At 44.2% G+C, this 24,014-nt stretch overlaps 1 protein-coding gene across 1 annotated transcript in view; it reads right to left on the bottom strand.

Moving 5' to 3' along the window:
• Positions 1-23,263, bottom strand: part of LOC130016241 (histone-arginine methyltransferase CARM1-like) — a 327,432-nt gene extending 304,169 nt beyond the window's left edge. Inside the window, exon 1 of the mRNA XM_056106917.1 lies at positions 23,113-23,263. Within this exon, the coding sequence (XP_055962892.1) occupies positions 23,113-23,263 (151 nt within the window). The remainder of the gene's footprint in view (positions 1-23,112) is intronic.
• Between the last annotated feature and the right edge of the window lie 751 nt (positions 23,264-24,014).

The raw sequence follows: 24,014 nt of genomic DNA, 5'->3' as shown, positions 1-24,014 counted from the left end.
ACTATGGAACAATATTCCTGGCCCTTGTGTCGACTGTCCTTGGGTGTCAGTCTCATATTATGTTATTTCATATTCCACAAATGAGTGCAATCATTCTATGTCTGTCCCTTTCTGACTCATTTCACTTAGCATGATACTCTCCATGACCATCCACTTATAAGTAAATTTCATGACTTCATCTTTCCTAATAGCTGCACAGTACTCCATTGTGTAGAAGTACCAAAGTTTCTTTACCCAGTTGTCTGTTCTCGGGAACTCGGGTTGTTTCCAGATTCTAGCTATTGTGAACAGTGCTGCAATGAACATACAGGGGCAGATGTCATTTCTACTTTGAAAGGGTTTACTTAAAGTCTACTTTTTGCTTTAAATAATACAACGTCCAGTTTCTTAGACTCTAAGCTTCATGGAGGAAAGTGTTTGTTTTTCTGAAATACTGTTTTTGTTAGAAACTTCAAGACTTTATTGAAAGGTACCTGTTATCTATAAATTGAAAATATGTTCGGTTTCATGTAAATTGAGCTAAGTGAAATAACTTGCAATAACTTGGCAAGGAAACAAAACATGAGAGATGGGAAACCTGGAGAAGATTCCAAAATATTAATGGGTGCTTTGCTGAAATAAGCATTGCAAATTAGCTTAGTTAACTTTCCTTCACTTTCATTACTTTAAAGATTAAGTACACCCTCTGATTAAGACAAATTTTCTCAAAGAGAACCAAAATTAATAAAAACATGAAGGACCTTGATTAATTTACAAGAACATTTGTGGAAATTAGCTCACTGTAATAGTGACTAGGTAAATCTGACAGGGATTCTAGGTTTTTAAGTTCTGAGGAAAAATTAACTTTCTCTTCTGGAAGCTGCATTATTTACTGTACATCTTCTTAGAAATATAGAAATAAGAATTATGTGATCTTCAAACCCAAGAATATGGCCTGTCAAAAGAACCACATCAGAACATGGGAAAATGGAAACAAAGACACGAAAATACTTCTCACCTGAAGAATTGGAACGTAGAAAATGAAATGCTTTAAGGGAAACAAAAAAAAAACCTGTTCTCTTGTAACAAAAGACAAACAAACAACAAAGTCTCAACTAAAGTCTCAACTATTCCTAGAATCAAGAGCCCGAAATTCATGTAAGTTGGCTAGTGGAAGGATTCTTTGAACAAACAAACCTATAGTTGACATGGTCTCTGTTCTTCTGTTCTGAGATCCCAAAACAGCCAAGGAATACTGGGATCCGTGGTGGTGGGAAATGGGCACTGTGGAGGGACGGGTATTTGATCATTGTATAATTGAAACCCAAGCACAAAAATTTGTAAGTCTACAACTGTACCTCAAGACGTCTCACTAATAAAATTTTTTTAAAAATACTTGAAAAAAAAAAAGAATTCATATCCTAGAGGATCTGTCATATGTGGAGCAAAACAAAACTGCTGAATCTAGAGATGACCCAGTGACAAAAGTCCTGCTTTGTAAGAAAAAGGCCACCAGGCCAATCCCCAGGACTTCCCACATATACCCTGCATCACAAATCATCAGGGGGAAGAAAATCAAAACAACAATGAGATATCTCACACCACAGAGACTGGCACACATCAAAAAACATTAAAAAGAACAACCAGTGCTGGCGTGGCAGTGGGGAGAAAGGGATTCTTATTCACTGCTGATTGGAATGTCGACTGGTCCAACTTTGCTGGAAAACAACATGAACATTCCTAAAAAATCTAGAAATTGAGATTCCATTTGACCCGGCAAACCAACTTCTCGTAATACATTACCCAGACCCAAAATCAAAATGGAGAAAAGACATTTGTACTCCTATGTTCCTTACAGCACTATCCACAACAACCCAAATCTGGAAACAATCTAAGTGTCCAAGAATAGATAACTAGATAAATAAATTATGGTACATAATACAACCCCACCATAAAAAAAGATAAAGTCATGAAATTGTCTGCTACATGGAGAGACTTGAAGCATATCATGCTAAGTGAAGTTAGTCAGAGAGAGAGAGAGAGAGAGAGAGAGAGAGAGAGAGAGAGAGAGCAACAAAGACTAATCTCTCTCATGTGTGGGATAAAAGGAAACATAATGGTGGAATAATGAATACTCAAAGACAATGGAAACCAATAACATGAGAATTGGTACTCAGTAAGAAACATGCCACTTGAAGGTACTGGGGGACAGGATGGGAAGGTACTGGGGGACAGGATGGGAAGGTACTGGGGGACAGGATGGGAAGGTACTGGGGGACAGGATGGGAAGGCACTGGGGGACAGGATGGGAAGGCACTGGGGGACAGGATGGGAAGGCACTGGGGGACAGGATGGGAAGGTACTGAGGGACAGGATGGGAAGTACTGGGGGACAGGATGGGAAGGTACTGGGGGACAGGATGGGAAGGCACTGGGGGACAGGATGGGAAGGCACTGGGGGACAGGATGGGAAGGCACTGGGGGACAGGATGGGAAGGTACTGAGGGACAGGATGGGAAGTACTGGGGGACAGGATGGGAAGTACTGGGGGACAGGATGTTCAACTGGGAGGAGGTAGATTGAAAGGGGGTCAAGTATGAAGAAAATCCTATCAGCAACGGCAGTGTAAACCACAGTGCAAAACTTATATATTAAAGTGGCTCTTCTAAGAGGAAACTGATGGGTGCGAGGAGAATGAGGGGAGGGAACGTTGGTGGCAGAAGGTAGACACTAGTGGAGGGATTGGCGTTGAAACATCATATGCCTGAAAACCAATCATGAATAATTCTGTGATTTCATGGTGAATTTAAAAAAAAGCATGGGTATTTTACATCCTGTAAGCATGTGTGTGAGCAGCAATGGAAGTGTTCCCTCTCTAAGGAGCTCGGGGGCCAAGTGGGTGAGCACCACAGCCAAACATGGTCATTGCAACAATGTAGCACTGTAGCACTGTCCTCCCGTTGTTCATCAATTTGCTCCAGCGGGCCCAGTAACATCTCCATTGTGAGACTTGTTGTTACCGTGTTTGGCATATCAAATACGTCAAGGGTAGCTTGCCAGGCTCTGATGTGCCAGCGAGATACTCTCGGGTAGCTTGTCGGGCTCTCCAAGAGGGGCGGAGGAATTGATCCCCAGTTGGGCGGGCCGGCCGTGTGCAAAGCAAACACCCTATCGCTGTGCTATCACTCCAGCCCAATGTTTTATTATTATTTATTATTTTTATTTGCTATTTATTATTTTCAGTCTTTGGGCCACACGGGGTGATGCTCAGGGGTTACTCCCGGCAGGGCTACGGGGACCAAACAGGGGGTGCCAGGGATAGAGCCCTGGCAAATGTGTCCCCACCACGCTACGGCTCTGAGCTCCCCACCACCATTCTGGACGGAGGTTCTGTCATCAGTCTCTCAATCCTTGGCTTCTCACGGACACGTCCACATTTGCACAAACCTTTGTGAAGTCTGAGGGGCACCAGCACACAGGAGTGACCTCTTGAGAGTGACCTTGGAGCACAGAGGGCGGAAGCGATGGAGCAGAGACCTGGAGAAGCCTTCAACAATGAAAGAACAAAAAGGGGAGAAACAGCCTTCTCTGAGGAGGAAAATAATTGGAAATGAAGTTCCCTGTAAATAAAAAGCCAGCTTTATCCAGAGGAAATCCATGAAACAACTACACAAACCTTTGGTTTTCCAAGCACAGAGAAGGGATCTGAATGCTCACTTCCAGATCTGGCTCAATTTACATCACTGTTTGGTACTTTGAAATCTTAGGTCCGTTCTTACACCTTTCCTCAGATTTTAACCGAGTGCAACAGGGAAGCCACACTAATTGGAAATACTGACAAAGACCTTGGGATTTGCGGTATCATTAAGAAGAGTCACGGTAAGACCAATACACACAATTCAGAGCCACTTTCTTCTCTATTCAAATGTATGGATTCTTCATTAAACTTCAATTTCTGGTTTCCCAAAATCTGAGGAACCCATTTTCTCTCAAACCTCACCAGAACCTCTCTCTGTGTTGAAACATAAATTCTATGGCTGGAGACAGAACAGAGGGCAGGGTGCTTGCCTTGCACATGGTTGCCCAGAGTTCAATACTCTGTACCCCATATGGTCCCCCAAGCCCTGCCAAGAATAATCCCTGAGCACTGCACCGGGAGTGAGACTTGAGCACTACCAGATGTGTCCTCAAAACTGATATATATACGGATATCTATCTATCTATATATCTGTATGTATACATGTTTATATATGTGTATATGTATATATATCTAATCTCACACACACACATTTTCTAAAGAAGAAAATGAGTATACAATTCCCAGAAGAAATAAACTCTTTCCAACACATCAGCCTACTGAGGCTTAAAAGGCAGGTCAGGGAAGGGACATAAGACAAGGATAGAGGCCTCTGACATTCTGGTGGGTCCTGAGTGGGGGAGGAGTAGTATTGCAAGAAATCAAGACTGTAAAAATCATTGCAAACCATATTATCTCAATAAAATGAATTAATTCCTTTAAATCCCTTCTGGAAAACATGTTAAATTTAAAAAAATAGCTTCAAGTCAGAGTCTATGATTCAGAGTCAATCATGATTAGACACGTTAAGGCAGCATTGTCGAAAAAGATATTTTATATTTCCAAATAGTAATTCTGATTGTTTGCCCTGTTGTTGTTTTAGTTTGGTTTGGAAGTCACGCCAGAGGAATTCAGTGCTCACACCTGACTCAGTGTTCATGGGTCACTCCTGGCAGGGTTCAGGAGACCCAGGGATTTAATCGAGGTTAGTTACATGCAAGGCAAGTGCATTGCCCGCTGTATTATCTCCCCAGCTCCCAAAGACTAATGTTTTCAACTTGGAAGTATAAAAGAGTAGCATAACAATAATATGATATTATAAAATATAAATTCTAGGCCTATGCAAATGTCTGTGCTTTAAGTGATGTGAGTTCAAGTCACTGGACATGGCTAATACAAAAATTATAAAACTAATATTGGGGACTGTTTTTTACCTCCTAAGAAGCAAATCCACAGTGAGGATTCCAACATCCTCTATTTTTCCTCTATTCCATTCTTGTCCTCTTTTATCTCCTTCCTCACTTCTCCCCTTCTCTTTTCCTTATTTCTTGCTCTTTTTTTCTGATTCCTTTCTCAATATATATTTACTTCTTTGTTTTCCTTCATTTCATACTTCATTGAAATTTCTTGTATTTGAAATGCATCTCACCTGTGAGTGACTTAATAAATGTTGACTGGTACAACTTTTCTGGAAAACAATATGAACATTCCTAAAAAATCTAGGAACTGAGCTTTCCTTTGACTCGGCAAACCCACTTCTCATAATACATGACCCAGACCCAAAAACAAAATGGAGAAAAGACATTTGCACCCCTATGTTCCTTAACAGAACTAACCACAACAACCCAAATCTGGAAACAACCCAAGTGTCCAAGAATAGGTAACTAGATAAAAAAAAATCTATGATACATAACAATACAACCCTACCATAAGAAAATGATAAAGTCATGCAATTTGCTGACTTTAAGTTTGAATTTAAATGTAAGATAAAATTTATATCCAATACATCGCTCCCCTGCATAGACGAAAAGCCAGACGAGCCCTCCAGACAAATAACTGAAATCAAGAGGAAGGAAAGTTGCCTAAAATCTAATCGAAGTGGTCTCAAAAGGATTTCTTCTTTTCCAGTTAAGTCTTCTCCAACTAGCCAGCTGAAACAGCGCAGAGGCCCTAGAAGTCAGAATCTCAGTGCAGCTGATTTCCTAGTTTCTGGCTCATTGTAGCTCTGCTAGGAGATGTTGTATAAGTTTCTCTACATGTTTTTGTTATTTCACTGCAAATTGCCTCAGGGCTCCAGAGTAGGATTAACTCTAACAACTAATATTTTAACAATTCTTTGGGAGCTGGAGAGGCAGTCCAGCGGTTAACGCACTTGTTTTGCACGGGCCAACGTCAATTCGATCCCCGCCATGATATGATCCCTGCAGCAAAGTGAGGAGTGATCCCTGGGCATAGGACCGGGAGTATGCCTGGAGCACTTGAAAACGTGGTTTAAAAGCAAATAAAGAACATTCTGCTTTTTCCTTTTGGTTTACAGGAAGGCGATCACAGACAAAAGACTAATGCTTCCTCGAATATTTGCTCTGCAAAAGTGGCGACTGTTCCCCTCACAGCTTGCGCACAGCTTATAAATCTCATGACTTATAATGAGACGACAGTATAGGTCGTGGATGATGTTTCCGCGATAGGTCACACCAGACAACGACTGTCACGTTGCTGAAACTCACTCTCTTTCACTGGCTTGGTTAAAGCAAGCTGCCCTGTTAGGCTATTCATAGGAACCCAGGAACTGGGGGGTGACCTCCAGCAAATCTGGCAGCAAGAACTGAGGTTCTTGGTGAACAGGACTGGATGAACTGAATTCATCCAACAACTATATACATTGGCTCAGAATCAATTCACCTCTCCAAGCGCCAATGAAAGCTCAGCATCAGCCCGTGCTTGTACCCACTCAGCTAGTGGTTGTTAACCTCTACATCCCTGTCACCTGGCATTATGAGGGGAACATTGGAATCCATTGCTAAGCTTCAGAGCAGAGGATCCGGCTAGGCCACTCCACTTTCCTGACCACAGGAACGAGGAAGGAATCCATGTATGTTGCTTTAAGTCACTACATTAGTGGTTAATCATATGCAGCAGCAGACAGTAGTAACCCGTGCGATTTACACACTGCCCTGAACTAGTGCCTGACTCATGGTCGATGTGCAGTATGAACCACATGATTTAATAAATAAACGTCATCCCTGTCACTGGTACCGGAGCGTCGCTAAAGTCAGGAAAGTTACCCATCCCAGGGCTGCTGTGTGCAACACAACTAGATGAATGAACTCGATTTTCTACAGCAAACATTCTAACAAATGCAATTTTTAAAAATAAACATGCAGTGAGTCAATACCATTTCCCATAACAAACATGTTTCACAAGCTTTTCAATAGTTAGAACAGGCTGAAGGTTGACTTGTATTTCCCACGAGGTTACAACAAACATTCTACGTTAAAAACACAATGTTACTGGAGGCCTTTCTACCTTTTCTTAGTAGAGAGATTGACCATGAACTCAATTTCATGAAGACAAAATGCAAAATATGCACAGTTCTAACATGCACCGTTTTTTTCACCTGACTTGGACTCCTGATTCTTTATGACCTTTTGTTTCCTCAATGGAAAAAAAATATGCTTCGACTACTCGCGTTCTCCAAAACATCTATTAACTTCTTCCTTTCCACTTACAATTTCATATTAAACAATCTTGTCGTCGGTGGCCTATGACTCTAGGCTCCACTTTAACGGAGGATAAATATTTTCTTTTAATTTCTCATTACAAGTTGTGGTCATTGCTATGAAAGCCAGTGGACTGACATCGGTAGCAGAGAATGTAGTAAGAAAAGTGGTGTTCAGCATAATAAGAGATCTTCTTTCTGAAAGTGACTTTCCAATAGGACCCTGAAACACAAAGGCAAGATGGGATGTGAACATGGGACAGCATTCCAACAGAAAGAAGAGCACATGGTAAGGCCTTGAGGGAAGGTTCCTCAGCAAAGAGGTTGCTATCATCATCAGCAGGGTTGCCAAGGTGAGAAAAAAGGAGATGAGGACGCTGTTAGAAAAATGCCATTTTTCTCCAGTTGTCCTGCAGGAAGTCCAGCATAGACAAAACATTCTAATACTTTCCAAATAATAAAACGTGTATGCTCCATGAAAATGATGTCTTTGCTTGTAAAATACCTCTGCCTTATTTGCAGATCTGTTTTTATTCATTTCTCCATATTTACTTTCATATCTATGTATACATTTCTAAACTGTGTACTTGGAAAAATAATAGAAGTCATCTGTAGATATTTTTCCCTTTTCATTCTTCTTGTTCTTTTCCCCATAACTTTATGAGCTAAACATTATCTCAATTTCCCAGAGAGAAGAGAAAGCTTCAGGCAGATTCTGTGAACCTGTGCGAGGTCATAAAGCCAGTAAATGGAATAATCTAACCTGCCTGATCACCACATTGCCAGCCTACTCATAAAGATGTTAAAATGGTGAGAATAAACTAAGTGTAAGCAATGCAATGTGATTTTGCAAAATATATTTTAGACCAAGCAGACTTCATCTTACCTCTAAGCTGAGCATGCTGAAACTTCCAGGGGAGGAGTAGCCTGATCCAGTAAATGCAACTCATCTCCCCATACACAGCTTCAAAACTGCCCAATCACTGGCACTTCCTTACTAATGACTAAGAAGGAACTGCAACAGCCTCTTTCCTTCTTATCAATCACAAGGCATGAAAATGCCGTGAATTGCTATGACTTTTCACAAGGATTTTTTTTCTCTTTTGCGGGGAGGGGTGTTGGGGCAGTCCACACTCAGCTGTGCTCAGGGCTTACTCATGGCCCTACATTCAGGAATTACTCCTACTGGTGCTCAGGGTCCATACAAGTGCCAGGGACTGAACTTTCCAATGAGCTTTTGCAACTTGGTCCTTCTCTTGCTATAACGCTCTGAAGGACTCCTTGGCGCGAGGGAAAGCTAAAATGGATGGGCCTGAAATCTGTAGTTCGGAGCTTGTGACCATCTCTGCCTGAGAGAAGTTCCGTTATGACATACTCTGGTACTGACAGTTCAAGAAGGAGTCTTTCGATCACTTCCGACTATAAGGGGTCCAAGCTGGTTGGTACAAGCCAGCGAAGACTTGCTCAGAGGAGCCCTCTGGGCCCTCGAGTCACCCTTCTCTCCGTGACTGCACTAAGATAACACACCCCTGATGATAATTCTCTGCCATGTTCTGTACATGAGATGTATATTCATTTATGTTCCTCAACTGGGCCTGCTGATTTTTTCCTCATGAATATGTGTGCGTTACCTGAATAACTATTAGAATCAGTTTAAACTAGAAGTCACCTTAGCTCTGACAGATATAAAACCAGACTTCCACTTTCTCTCAAACCAGCCTGTGTTGGTGAGGCAACCTCTCCAATTCAAATTGTTTTTATATAGATAAAACCCCTTTGTCCTACATAGTTGTTTCTGAGCATTTTGGACTACAGAATGTTCCGGTTACCTTGGGGAGGGGAACATAGATACTTCTTCATTCGATAAAAAAAAAAATCTTGGGTTTGTGGCTGTAAGTTCAAGTTTTGGTTACTGTTGTTTTGCAGAGGGTGGAGTCGGGGGGCAAGGGTTGGGGGGACACATCCAACAGTGGTCAAGGATTACTCCTGGCTCCGTGCGCAGGGATCATTCCTGCTGGGCTTCAGGAGACCATATATATTGTCATGAATCCTACAAGGCAAGAGCTTCACCCACTCATAGCACTATTTCTTCCTCCCCAGAATCCCAAACAGAATTGAGGAAGGTAAAAAGACACAACCCAGGATCATCAGAAGAGGTAAGTAGTAAGATTCGGAGGACACTCTATCTAGGAGAGAATGGACCAATACACTAAGGTCAATATTATCTGCCTCCAAGTTACTACAAAACTGAAAGTAATAATATATCCAGTGGCTAACTCAAAGAAATAAAAAGGCTAAACAGAGGGACATTTAATGATCAGAGAGTGACTTAGATTATCCAGCAATCCCTCAGACACATATACACAGACACAAAAGTAGCGGATTCAAAAATACAGGATTCTTGGGGTTGGATCAATAGTACAGCAGGTAGGGTGTTGCCGACCCGGGTTCGAATCCCAGCATCCCATATGGTCCCCCGAGCACCGTCAGGAGTTATTCCTGAGTGCAAAGCCAGGAGTAACCCCTGAGCATCACCGGGTATGACCCAAAAAACAAAAAAAAAAAAAAAAGAAAAAGAATACACGATTCTTCCACCAAGTGAAGCATTTAAAGCGTCATTTCAGAGATTTAATGATTGCCTTAGAGACGGCCAGCTTCAGGACCAAAGTCAGCCCCGAACTCAACTGGCTGTGGTCCCAGCATGAAACAATAAATTAAAACTAAATGTTAATTCAACAAGGGAAACCTCATCTTTTCAGCTTCAGTGAGCACACCTGGATGAAACCCTGGCTGTGAAGGAAAATGTGTGTAAGCTCCAGGCACCCAGGGTCTATGAAAGAAGAAGAGGAGGAGGAGGAGGAGGAGGAGGAAGAGGAGGAGGAGGAGGAGGAGGAGGAGGAGGAGGAGGAGGAGGAGGAGGAGGAGGAGGAGGAGAATGAGGATAGAGAGAGCAGGCTGCACTTTCTCTTCAAATTGCCTGAACAAGGATGAGGAGAAAGGGTTAGCAGGAATCTTTCTATCACATGGAGCTAAGGTGGAACATCTTTATTGAGTCCATCTACTTAACAATTCATTCATTTATTTTTTTTCATTGGAATTTAGGCAACACGTTCACAATCGTGTAAACTGCCACGGTTTGGATGAACAAAGTCATTGCACCTTCCTACAACCAAAGTGTTCCAGACCTTCCACCTCTGTGCTTACTTTGTCTCTACCCCCCATCCACTATTTCTTGTTCTCACCCCCACCACCACCCTAGCTGTGACCTTTGTCTTTTAAAGTAGTTGATAACTTCAGGTACTCTGAGGCCAGTCACAATAAAAAGCACAAATGGGAAGCCAGTGAGATGTATTTAAATGCACCAATAATCCCTTTGTTTGGAGTAGGAACCCTTTTTTTCTTCTTCTTTTTGGGTCACACTCGGCAATGCACAGGGTTTACTCCTGGCTCTGCACTCAGGAATTACCCCCTGGAGGTGCTCTAGGGACCATGTGGGATGCTGGGTATCGAACCCGAGTTGGTCACATGCAAGGCAAACGCCCTATCCGCGGTGTTATCATTCCAGCCCTGGAGTAGGAACTCTTAAAATGAAGGGACAACTATACGTTTTTTCTTTTCTCTACCTCTTTCCTCATCCCAATGGCATTGATTGTAAGCATTCAACAAAATGCATTGCCTATCTTGGAACTGGCTGATTCATCAATACTAAATACAGATTTAAAAGAAAGTTGGCAAAATTGAGTACAGAGAAGCCGAAGTTGCAGAAGCTTGGATTCATTTTCTTTAATTTTATGGAAATACAAGATAGTGATGTAACTCCTTCGCTCCCAGCTATGAAGAAGGGGCGATTTCCCACCCAGCTCTGTTCTTGCCCCGTGCTGTGAGAGTACAAGGGGACTATGCAGAGCAGCTCTAAAATTGGGGGGTCAAACATGGTCAAACAAGGGCTGACATAGGGCAGCAAGTGGGCACTTGTCTGCAAATGGCTGACCCTAGTTTGTTCCCTGGACACCTCGTATGGTTCCCTGAGCACCACCAGGAGTGATCACTGAGCACAACGCCGAGAGTAAGACCTGAGCACTACCAGGCTCATATGACTCCAAAACAAAACCAAAATTACTTTACTGGACATTTTTGGTCACTTAATCTGAATATCCTCACACATAGAATGGTTTCTGCCTCAAAGAAATTGATCCCTGGCCCATCAGTTCTTAATTAGCCAAAATTTAGTCATTAGCATGTACTCTAATAGACAAATGCTTTGTTATTGTAAAATATTGATGCAATGTAAATTGTTCTTTTATTTTCTTCTATTTCTGCCTGTCAATTTTATGTATATATATTTATATATGTGTGTGTGCATGTGTGCATGTGTATGTGTATGTTTGTGTGTGTATGTGTGTACACAGATATGTATGTATATAACACATTTATGAACTTACATTGATGGGGAAGAAGCAGATGATTATGACTTTCTCTATATTTGCAGACTCTACCAGATAAGCCTTGAGCCTTAACTCTAGAAAAATTAAGTTCTTTCTTTCATTCTTACAATGGTTGCTTTTTACATTAATAAAGACCATAACTTAATTCAATGATGGAAAATAGTGAGAAGAAAAGAACCCTAAAGAGTTTTTATTTAACAAGGAAAACAAATCTTGTCATGTGTACTCAAGCCCGATGTCTTTATACTCAACTATGCGAAGGCCTTGAACAGTTTTCCATTTATCAGTGATTCAAGGTTCCATTACTGTCTGGGCGAAGAAACGCTTTTCTTCAATCATACACAAAATAAGAACACCACATCAGGTTTAGTTGATCATCTCAATTTAGTTGTATTAAAGCTCTTCCTTGGAAAGTTATAATAAAATCATGAACGCACTCTGCCTCATAAAAATCACACCAAAAAGAAAAAAAGGGAAGTTACTCAGCAAGGTTCTACATTTCATGTGCTGTAACAATTCTTCAATGTAACAATAACATCTAAATAGTTGCTTAAATTAATATAGCAGCAAGGTTAAAATAGCAGCAAGGTTAAATCTGACTGTAAATATATAAGGAATGGTCTACAGTGTGGGGAGGGGACTATTAAACAAAGATCAATGTGATGCTTTTCAGAACATCTGAATATATATTCCAAGCTTTTGTATTGTTGCGGGGGGGGGGCAAAGGGGAGGTTTTCATTTCTTCTCCTTCATGTGTCCATGCAAAGAAAGTTCAGCCTGCAATGCATGACGGTTGTTCTTCATTTAGATAGTAACTAGAATTCAAGAGACACGGTTCTTAGCATTCACTCCCAAGGGGTCATGAGTATAACAGTATCGCCAACCTGCAATGTTTCTAACAATAAAGAATTTTTTTACAATGAAAACTCTATTCATGGTTCATTGCGCGATAACTCTAGCTGCTCTCCCCACCTCCACCCTTTCTTCTCAGGCTCCCTTGGGAAAAGGACAGGCATCTGTCCAGCAGGGACACCTCCTTCCTTCCTGCTCACTACGCCTCAGAGAAAGTAGTCTACAAGATTTAATGTTTTGAAGTGTGGGACCAGCTTATTTGGGGAATGGAGAATAAGGAGGTCCACTGTCCTCAATATTAAAACCTGTGCTCTCTGATTAGGCTTTCTAATGATTGTGATGAAGGGTCTGTTAATTCTTCCTTTGAATCAGTGAATGAGTGATTGAGTAATTCTACATGAGTCTGACAGAGATAATACTAATTAATTTCCTCCATGGATCACATGTAACGTAAGCTTCTGCTTTGAGCACTAGGAAACTCCAGTTGGACTGAGGAAACCAAATGTAGATATCAAGCTGATTGCTGGGGCCACATTGAAAGTGGACCAGTGGGTCGGAGCAACAGTCGGTAGGGCGCTTGCCTTGCACAAGGCCAACCCAGGTTAATCTTCAGCATCATATATAGTCCCCAGAGGTCCACGAGGAGAGACCACTGAACACAGAGCACAGGAGTAAGCTCTAAGCACCACCAGGTATAACCCCCCACCTAAGAAAGAAAGAAAGAAAGAAAGAAAGAAAGAAAGAAAGAAAGAAAGAAAGAAAGAAAGAAGAGAAAAAAGAAAAGAAGAAAGAAAATAAGAAGAGAAAAAAAGAGAAAGGGAGAGAGAGAGAGAGAGAGAGAGAGAGGAAAGTAGACTCACACTTCCTTGTGTAAAGAATAAGCCCAGGGGCTGGAGCAATAGCACAGACAGCGGGTAGGGCGTTTGCCTTGCACACAGCCAACCTAGGTTCGATTCCCAGAATCCCATATGGTCCCCCAAGTACCACCAGGAGTAATTCCTGAGTGCATGAACCAGGAGTAACTCCTGTGCATCGCCGGGTGTGACCCAAAAAGAAAAAAAAAGCCTAAATAATCATGGAGACTAGCCAGTGCAGGTTGGCATAGTAAAAAGGCCCAAAAAAGGGTTGTAGATCTAGTGCAAAGATCACTGACTGGCAGAATTCTTTCTTGTTGTGGAAATTCGGTCTTCTTTTGTTTTAAGGCATTCAACTAAACGCACCCAGTGGTGCTCAGGGTTTACTCCTGGCTCTGTACTCAGGGATCACATTTGACAGTGCTCAGAGAGACATATACGGTGCCAGAAATGCAACTGGAAGCAGTCACATGTAAAGCAAGTGCTTTATCCCCCTTACTAACTCACCAGACCCTCCAAGTCCATTCATCTGTTTTAATACATCCTCATGAAAAACATCCCAAAATAAATTTTGGTTAATTCGATGGGCACCTTGGCCAACCAAAATGACCCCCAAAACAATCAATAAGAACAACAGAAACAAAACCAAAAAACTAGCCATCAAGTCAGCCCAGGCAAATGAAACTTTCTTCAAACCACAAGACAGATAAAGCACCAGCTAAACACTTAAAAATAAGGACCCAAAAGAAGAGAGAGAGAACAAGGGGGAATGCCCTGCCACAGAGGCAGGGTGGGGTGGGGGGGACGGGTTGTGGGAGGGATTCTGGGACCCGTGGTGGTGGAGGATGGGCGCTGGTGGAGGGATGGGTACTTGATCATTGTATAACTGAAACCCAAGCACAAAAATCTGTACGTCTATAACTGTACCTCATGGTGTTTCACTGATATAAATAAATAAATATATATAATAAAGTTGAGACAAATAAAAAGTTTCAAATCAAAATATTCACAAAATAAATCAATAAGAATAAATGTGAGCATAATGAATGTACAATGAAACATCTATAAAATAAAAAAGTAAAAATAACGAATGCCACAAAGAACAAAAGAATCCTCTCCCCGAGTTCTGCTTGTTTCCTAAACCACAGACTTGGAGAACATTAGAAAACTGTTATTTTAAGTCGCCAAGCTTTCAGGTAGCTTGCTATGCTTCAGTAATAATGAGAACCGGAACTGCAACTCCACAATCTTTCCCCATTTCTCTTAACAAGCATCATCTCTTCTGGCGATCTCAAACGTATCAAGTTCTTGCCTTGGGCCTTTCTCCATTGCCTTTTCCTGTAATATTTTTCTTCCTCTTCTTTGCCTAGCTGGCTTCTTTCATCCTTCCTGCCTCAGACCAAATCTCATCACACAGAGAAGCCTTCCCCGGCCATACTCTGTTACTGGCCTCCCTCTGGATATCTCTGTTTTAGGATTCTTTCCTTTCTTTTCTTTATCAATTCGTGATTGGTTTCTCCCCACCAGTGCAAGAAATATTTATCTTTTTCTGGAATCATCTTTCTGTGTCTTTGGCCATTGTCTTCCCCAAGAAAATATTAGTTCCATAAATACTTTATTCCGCTCACTTGCTGCTGGCACAGTGATTAGTACACTAGAAGTGTTCAATAACAGTTTTTTGAATTAAAAAGCAATGAAGTTTATATTCTTCTCAGGAAACTGATTTCAAGATCCAGTCCATAAGCAGCAGACTACCTCTGTTATCATAGAAGTTAATGAAGCAAGATTACTACTCCCATGTGATACCAAAGATATTTTTCTCTGACTTCTCTTCTGTTCTTTTTTGCTCACCTAATGAGATGAGCAACCACTAGGGAACGAAAACGAGCGGTCTTTCAGAATACCCTGGAGACAAAAACCACTGCGTTTTAAACCTGATTATCTATGCAGCTTAGGAATATATATATTTTTAATATATAGTGTATATATATTATAGTGTTTGTGTGTGTATCTATATACATATGTGTGTATATATATATACACTGTGTGTATACATGGTTTGTGTGTATATATTCCTAACTCTTCCAGATTAATTAAAAAACAAGTCCAAACAGAGAAAGGGAAGGATATTCTCGCTGCTCTGGAAGATGAGTCTACCTATGGCCTCTGTCCTATGTAGAAGGCTCTGCACTGTCCCTTCAGTATGGCCCCTCACGAAATGCTTTGAGAGGGAAGGAGAAGCAAGTCAACCTCCACCCTCATTTTGTTTCCCCTTGCAACTTTCAAAAAATTTTCCTCCTCATAAAGTCAAATCCTTATCCACAAGCCCCTCCTACATGTGCTCCCACTTTAAACTGCAAATTGCCTTGTATGCTGATTCTCTCTTACATTAACCATGTCTTTCATTTCGATACTCTGATGCTTTGACACTGGGAGCCTTCTGCTAATCCCCCAAATGACCCTCCCAGCGTTGACTCTCTCGTCAGTCTGTTCCTAGAGGAAACCATTCCCCAGCCGGGATGCTTTCCAAATGTGAAGCGATCGATCCCATCTCCACACTGCAATCCCCTCCTTCACTGACTTAGTGACTATCCCTGCTTCTATCTACCAGACCCACCATCCCAGAGCAAGTACCAGACAGTTAGGGACAGCCACAGTCCTTGCAGTGAACCATCTGCTAAAATGCTTCAACTAGGGGCTGGAGCAATAGCACAGCGGGTAGGGCGTTTGCGTTGCACACAGCCAACAAGGCCAACACAGGTTCGATTCCCAGCATCCCATATGGTCCCCCGAGCACCACCAGGAGTAATTCCTGAGTGATCGAGCCAGGAGTAACCCCTAAGCATCGCCGGGTGTGACCCAAAAGGCAAAAGAATAATAATAATAATAAAATAAAATGCTTCAAATAGCCGGCATATCTTCCTCTCAGGTTCTTTTGATCCAAACCTGCAGAAAAGACTCTTGCCCACACATCGCTCCCTTCTGTGCTCTGACTGACTGTTGAATAGCACTGGTTTGTCCTAGTTCCTCCCTCAAGGAGCTTAGGTTTTGAGTTACTCCCACTAACAGTGCTCCCAAGGCACACCAAATTCCATCAGGCACGAACAATCCTATATTGCTTTTCTCTTCTTGTATGCCCTTTGCATTGTCTAGCAATGTCCTTTTTGTATACGCAGGAAGACAGTCGGTGCTAGGCTTTTGTAACATGGGAGTGAATTGACTCCGAATATTATTTACTCCTGGGCATCCATCATACTATGAATAACATTTGCTCCTAAGCATCCATCCTACTTACTTGAGATAAGGCTCAGTTGTCATTACTTCCTAACACCCCCAAATGAAGGTTCCCGATGAGGGACCAAAATGGACCCAAGTCAAGCTGTAAGCTACCCTGGCATCGAAAAGTGACCAGCTAAGCACCATCACTGTCCTCCCGTTATTCATCAATTTTCTCAAGCAGGTCCAGTAACATCTCCATCGTGAGACTTTGTTGTTACTGTGTTTGGCATATCGAATATGTCACAGGAAGCTTACCAGGCTCTGCCGTGTGGACAAGATACTCTCGGTAGCTTGTTGGGCTCTCCGAGAGGAGTGGAGGAATCGAACTCGGGTTGGCCATGTTGGCTGCATGCAAGGCAAACACCCTACCTGCTGTGCTATCACTCCAGCCCCTAAGGACCATAAGAAATTATAATTTAAGTTAAGAGCACGGTCATGGGACAAACTCTGTCATGACCCCAAAAGAAGTAACTGATGGACCCTCCTGGAGTAAGGAAAAGCTAACTTGGCCTGAGGACTGTAGTCTGGGATACATAGGGAGATGTCCCCAGGAAGAGCCAACCTTTAAAGTTAATATATCTCTTACTGTGTTCCTACAAAATGACCAGAAATAAATGGATTACTAGTTAAGGAAGGATAAAGCGATACACCCTTTGATAGGATCCCACCCTTTAGCAGACCTCCTAGTAATCTAGAGTGCTGAACCCCCAAATGGGATTTTGCCCTTGAGTTCATCTCTTAGAAGAACTTCCCCTGAAGTTCTTGCATCTGTTTATTGTTATTATAATCTTCAGCCCCACCTATGTGGACCTCACCCTTCAAGATTTCTATATGACTACACTAAGAGAGAAGTAAAAAAGAATGAAATAAATGCCCATTAATTACCAACGAGGCTGTGGCCCCATTTTTTCATTCTTTCTCCTTCATTCTTCAGCAATTTGTTGGGGCCGGGGGAGGAGGTTCTCGGCCACCACAGTCTGAACTCAACTGACATGGGGGTTTTATCCTGAAATCTCCCCTCCTTTTGGAAACAGAGTAATAAAGGTATGTTTTCCACAGTAATCATCACCATATCCATTTACCTTGCCTCACCTCCACTTTTCTATAAATATGCTATAAAGTCAAACATTTCACTGAATCCACATTTCCAGGGGCCAGAATGATAGTACAGCAGGTAAGAAGCTTATCTTGCATGCAGAAAACCTGGCTTCAATTCCCTGTACCCTGTAGGGCTCCCCAAGCCCCACCAGAAGTGATCCCTGAGGGTAGAATCAGGAGTAAGTCCTGAGCACCGCCAGGTGTGATCCCTCAAATACAAAGTCACCAGTTCTGGGATCTAGTTTGTGAAATAGTAAAAGAGCTACTTTAAAAACACATTGGGGGTGGGGGGCCTGGAGTGACAGCACCGCCGGTAGGGCGTTTGCCTTGCACGCAGCCGACCCGGGTTCGATCCCCGGCATCCCATATGGTCCCCTGAGCACCTCCGGGAGTAATTCTTGAGTGCATGAACCAGGAGTAACCCCTGTGCATTGCCGGGTGTGACCCAAAAAGCAAATAATAATAATAATAATAATAATAATAAAAACACATGCGGGGGGGGGGGGGGGAAGGGAAGTCTGGAGCGATAGCACAGCAGGGAGGGCGTTTGCCTTCCACGAGGCAGACCTGGGTTTGTTTCACAGCATCCTATATAGTCCCCTGAGCACTGCCAGGAATAATTCCTGAGTGCATGAGCCAGGAGTAACCCCTGTGCACAGCAGGGTGTGACCCGAAAAGCAAATAAATAAATAAGTAAATAAAAACACATTAGGAACAAACCTGGACGTGGAATTGCTAGGTTATCTAGAACTGTTTTTAATTTTTTTGAAGAACCACCATATTGTTTCCATAATAGTTGTACTGATGTAGGCAGGTAGGTTAGGGAAGGGCCTGCCCACCCCCTCCCCCTATCATGGCAATGAAATTTCTAAGAAATAAAAGCCACCAGTCCTAAGTCTGACCCACCTTGTGGATATAGAAAGTAAGACCTGATAAGACCTTCTCCATCAGCGGACCCTGAGGAGAACTGGACCCCTCCCTATAGAAGGAGCCTGAAATAAATTACTGGAGGATCCTGAATTCCTTCCTTTAATCTGATTAACACACATTGAGCCCAGACCAGAGAAGGCTGGACTTTTCCAAGAGACGATCCATCAGGAGCAAAGGTCAAGAAAAGGAGTTTTCAAGACGAGCACTCCCGACTCTACCCACTCAGCACCAACCTTTAGCAAGAGACTCTTATCTAGCTAGAATAATCTTATCTAGCTGCCCACGTGGGGGCAGCTTGGAAAAACCCATTAAAGGCCACCTTGAACAAAGAACGAACAAAGAACGGGCGCACATATGCTGTTTGCACCCAAGTGGCTAAGCCATGTGGTACCCAAGCACATGTGTGGCCCACATCTCCCCTCTTGAGACGTGTACTTTCCTATCTAATGCTGGGATGTGTGCAGGGGCTTTTCCATCTTTGGGGAAGCCCATGCTCTCTCTCTTTTTTTATTTATTTTTTATTAGTGAAACACCATGAGTTATAGACTTATAAATTTTTGTGCTTGGGTTTCAGTCACATAATGATCAAGTACCCATCCCTCCACCAGTGCCCATCCTCCACCACCATGGGTCCCAGCATCCCTCCCATCCCCCATCCCCCCCATCCCACCTTGCCTCTGTGGCAGGACATTCCCTTTTGTTTTCTCTCTCCTTTTGGGTGCTGTGGTTTGCAAAAGAGGCATTGAGTGGCAATCATGTTCGGTCTCTAGTCTACTCTCAGCATGCTTCTCCCATCCTGGGAGGATCCTCCCAACACCCTTTATTTGGTGCTCCCCTCTTAATCTGAGCTGCCTTTTCCCCTAGCATGTGTGGCTGGCCTCCAAGTCACGGAGCAAAATTCCTGGTGCTAATCTCAGCCACTCTTTGGTACATTTACACAATGGAGTACTATGTAGCTGTTAGGAAAGTTGAAGTCATGAAATTTACATACAAGTGGTACTACATGGAAAGTAGCATGTTAAGCGAAATGAGTCAGAAAGAGAGGGACAGACAAAGAAAGATTGCATTCATCTGGGGAACATAAAGCAACAAAATGGGAGACTAACACTGTGCTCTCTCTTGAGTACATTACTCTCTCTCTCCCACTTTTCTCTTCCTCCTCCTCTTCAAAAACCTCCCAATAAAATCCGTTTTACTTCGCTGCTCTTCTAGCTCTGAAATTCCTTTCTGCAAGCCGAGACAAGAACCCAGTAACCCTGGGGCCTGGATGGCAGAAGCAGATGAGGAAACAGTGATCACATTTCTCCTCCTGGCTTCACATAAGCTACCTGTGGAGCCCACCGGCATCAATACCAGTGACTTCCACCAACGATGCAGTAGACATCACTTTTTACTGCATTCTTCTGCCACAGATTTTGAAACTATATATCCACTCTCGTGTTTCTTACCATATTACAACTGTCTAGATATCACAGCTGGGCTTGGAGTGATAGTACAGTGGGTAGGGTACTTGCATTGCCAGTCAACCCACGTTCAATCCCTGATACCCATATGGTCCCTCAAGTGCTCCCTACCAGAAGTGCTTCCTGAGTATAGAATCAGAAGAAATCTCTGAGCATCACCTGGTGTGACCCAAAAAACAAAAGCAAAAAGAATGGATTTTAAATTGCGATATATGTAGCCTGTGGAGATAGCGTGGAATACTATGTATCTATGAAAAAGTCAAACTCATGAAACAGAATTAAATGGTGGCTACAAGATGGAGGGAAGGTGGGAGGCGAGGATACAAATTTGCAACAACCAGTATGTCATGGAGATACAAAAATGTAAAGCATAATGAATGAGAGCAATATTATACTGCAATTATCCACCTTGTTGAAGGATTAAACTTAATTATCCCAACCAGAAGATAATTATGTAATCTGAAAGGTACAAAACATCAATAATAAAGGCAATTGATTTACAGGCTATTCACAGTATCTAATTAATGGCTATCCACCTTAAAAGTCACACAGGGGGCTAGAGAGATGATACAGCAGGTAGGGCCTTGGTTCAATTCCCAATATCCCATATGGTCCAGGTTCAATTCCCAATATCCCATATGGTCCCCTGAACACTGCCAGGAGTAATTCCTGAGTGCAGAGTCAGGAGGAACCCCTGTGCATCGCCAGGGGTGACCCAAAAAGCAAAAATAAATAAATAAATAAGTCACACAGTAATACATCAAATATATCTTATGAAAAAGAAAAATTAATGGTAATTTCTCTCCAGAAAGTGTCCAAAAAAGTGTATCAAGTGTTAATAATGCATTCATATATATATACATATATATATATTGCGTTCTATAGAATGCAATTTAGGACTGAAACTGTTGCAAGAGAATTCTATGCCTGTTAGTAATTTTCCCAAGGAACTGAATCAAAATTTCATGTGTCACCTGTCATAATTTTAATTATTCTTTCCTGTTCCATTTTTTCTGGTCTAATACATACCATAGAGGTCATTTTCACATTTGATTTCCTGCACTGGGGGAGAGCTCATAGCTTTCCATAGGAGCATTGACGATAATACGGTTTCAATCACCTTGGAATTTGGATTTATCTTTTTCTCTTAACAGGTATTTGTGCAAAAAGAGATGCTTAGGATACTAAATTATGTCTCAAATCTGTTCTTTTGTTTGTCTACATGTCTGCTACAGATTAAACGGTGACCAAAGCGGCATAATGCCCTCTTTTCACTGCACCTCAATGCCCAGAATTCCCGAGGGGAAACTCTAAAAGCAACTTCTCTTTCCCAACTACATCTGATAAATTGCTGAGTCAGCTTTTGTTTGGGGGGACCCCCCCCCCACCTGGCAGTGCTCAGGGCTCACTCTTGTCTCTGGGCTCAGGGATCACTCCTGGAAATCAATGGTTGGAAGAATCCAACTCAAGTTGGCAGCATGCAAGTCAAGAAGGCAAATGCCCCAGCCATTGGGCTATCTCTGATCCTTGAACCAAATTTTTTTTTTAATTTTTTTAATTTTCATTAGTGAGACACCATGAGGTACAGTTGTAGACTTACAAATTTTTGTGCTTGGGTTTCAATTATACAATGATCGAGTATCCATCCCTCCACCAGTGCCCATTTCCCACCACCACGGATCCCAGTATCCCTCCCACCCCCCATCCCTCCCCCATTCCACCCTGCCTCTTTGGCTCTCTCGGGTGTTGTGTCTGAGCCAAATTTTTAATCTCTTGCCAAGCAAGCCTTAACCCTCCAAAGACATTATTTTAAAGGTTTTTGATTTAATAGCACAAGCACAGAGGAGTGTCTACTAAGAGCCTGAAACTGTTGTGATGCCTTGAATGCAGAAGTGAACGAATATTCTTCTTCACCCTGAGCTGGAGAGTGTACTCGCACAGCCCAGAATGTTTTTAAACTCTGCTCAGAAACTTCGCAGGAGGGCCCGAGGAAATGCAGACTCTTTGCAGACTCTGCTCGCTACACTTGGTCAGCTACTCTGCTTAGTTGCAGAGAGGAGGAAGAGCTCCTCAGGTTTATAGGCAAAGATGTGTCTGCCTAAAGGTTTCCCCCCAAAGCCCAAGACAGTCCCTCTCACCCCCGCACCCAAATTTGAATCGCCTCTCTAATACACCCACAGTTTTGAGAGCCCCAGTGGGCCGCGCCGGCAGGTCCTCTGGACAGGTCATCATTTGAGTCAAAACTCCAGGGGCTGAAGCAATAGCAACAGCGGGTAGGGAGTTTGCCTTGCATGCGGCCAACCCGGGTCCGAGTCTCAGCATCCCATATGGTCCCCAGAGCATCGCCAGGGCCAGGAGTAACTCCTGAGTTGCAGAACCGAGAGTAACCCCTGGACATCCCCCTATGCCGGGTGTGATCCAAAAGCCAAAATAATAATACTACTAATAATAATAAAAAATAAAACCTCCAAGTGGGCCCATTGCCCACTGCTCGCGGACTGTCTGCACCCACCCCCCCTCCAGATCGCCCCAGAGTTGGGAACTGCGTCTGCCCGGCGGGGAGCCTGGGCGCGAGGGGCGCACGGGGGGCCGAGAAGCTCGCACGCGCGTGGAAGGCCGGCCACGTGGGGGCCCGCCCAGCTGGGCTCGCGGAGCAGAAGGCCCCGGGCAGGGTCATCTGGCGCCTGATCCCCGACCTGGGCAAGAAACTGCCCCGACTTGGAGAGCGTCCGCCTCCCTCCTCCGAGCATCCCAAGACGCCGCTCGGGACTTCGCCCGCCCTTCCTCCTCCCCGCCAGCCTCTGCTGGAGTTGGGGTTGGGGTGGGGGGCTCCGTGGGGGGCGCACACCTGCTCCGAGACCCCCGCGCCGCAGCCTGACGCCCAGACGAGCCCCCCGCACCTGCCCCGCGCCCCTCACCGTCCGTCACCGTCGCGGCCGCCTCCTCCCCGGCCGGGCGCACCTCCAGGAGCAGCGGGGTCGGGTCCGGGGGCGACAGCGGCCCCGCTCCCAAGAGCTGCTCCTCGGTCACGAAGCGCAGTTGCACTCGGTGGCCGCGGGGTGCAGCCATGGTGCGCGCGCGGGGACCCCCGGGGCGCCTCGGGGACCCCCCGAGCGCTAACCACCGCGCGCTCGGCTCCGCTCAGTTGCGCGCGCGCGGCTGCGGCAGCGGCGGGTCGCTGGGTTCTGCCGGACGCGAGCCGCCCTCCGCGTCCACGGCCCCTCCCCGGGACCCCCGGAATGCCGTGCCCCACCCACCTCCCACCCCCCACCCCACCCCGAGCACCGAGCGCCCCCCACGAGCGCGCTGGGCCGGCCGCGCTCCGCGCGCTCAAGTTTGGGACGCGCGCGCGGGAGGCACCTGGAGGCGCTCGGGCTTTGGAAGCAGAAGGGGGACACCTGGTGTCCGCGCGGCCAGCAGAGTGGCCTGGACGGGGCCTCGGCCCGGCGCTTGGCTGGGTGAGTGGGACGTGTCCGGGCTCCTGACCCACCGAGCTCCTTTTTCCCTAAGGCGGGACGGCAGCAGCGCGGCGCTGGGCAACTGATGCCCGGGGCATCCTGGGCACCACCTGGCCTTCTTCCAAAGGGCACGGTAAGTCGGTGCATGCAAGGCAAGAAGGCAAATAACCCAGTCGTTGGGCGATCTCTGAACCCAGCACCAAAGTCGGGAAACGGACGTGGCTACAGGATTCGCGAACCATTTGCATGGTTCCTGGGAGAGAGGAAGAACCGGACCCTTTGGGGCCCAAGTAAAATCCTTGGCTCCAGCATCTCTCTGGCCTGAGCAGTTGAGTTCTGGTGTCCGAGGACCAAGCCCCAAG

Source organism: Sorex fumeus, unplaced genomic scaffold (assembly GCF_029834395.1).
Source record: "Sorex fumeus unplaced genomic scaffold, SorFum_2.1 ptg000149l, whole genome shotgun sequence".
In the NCBI taxonomy this organism is placed as follows: Eukaryota; Metazoa; Chordata; class Mammalia; order Eulipotyphla; family Soricidae; genus Sorex; species Sorex fumeus.
This window is presented reverse-complemented; position numbering and strand designations above follow the sequence as displayed.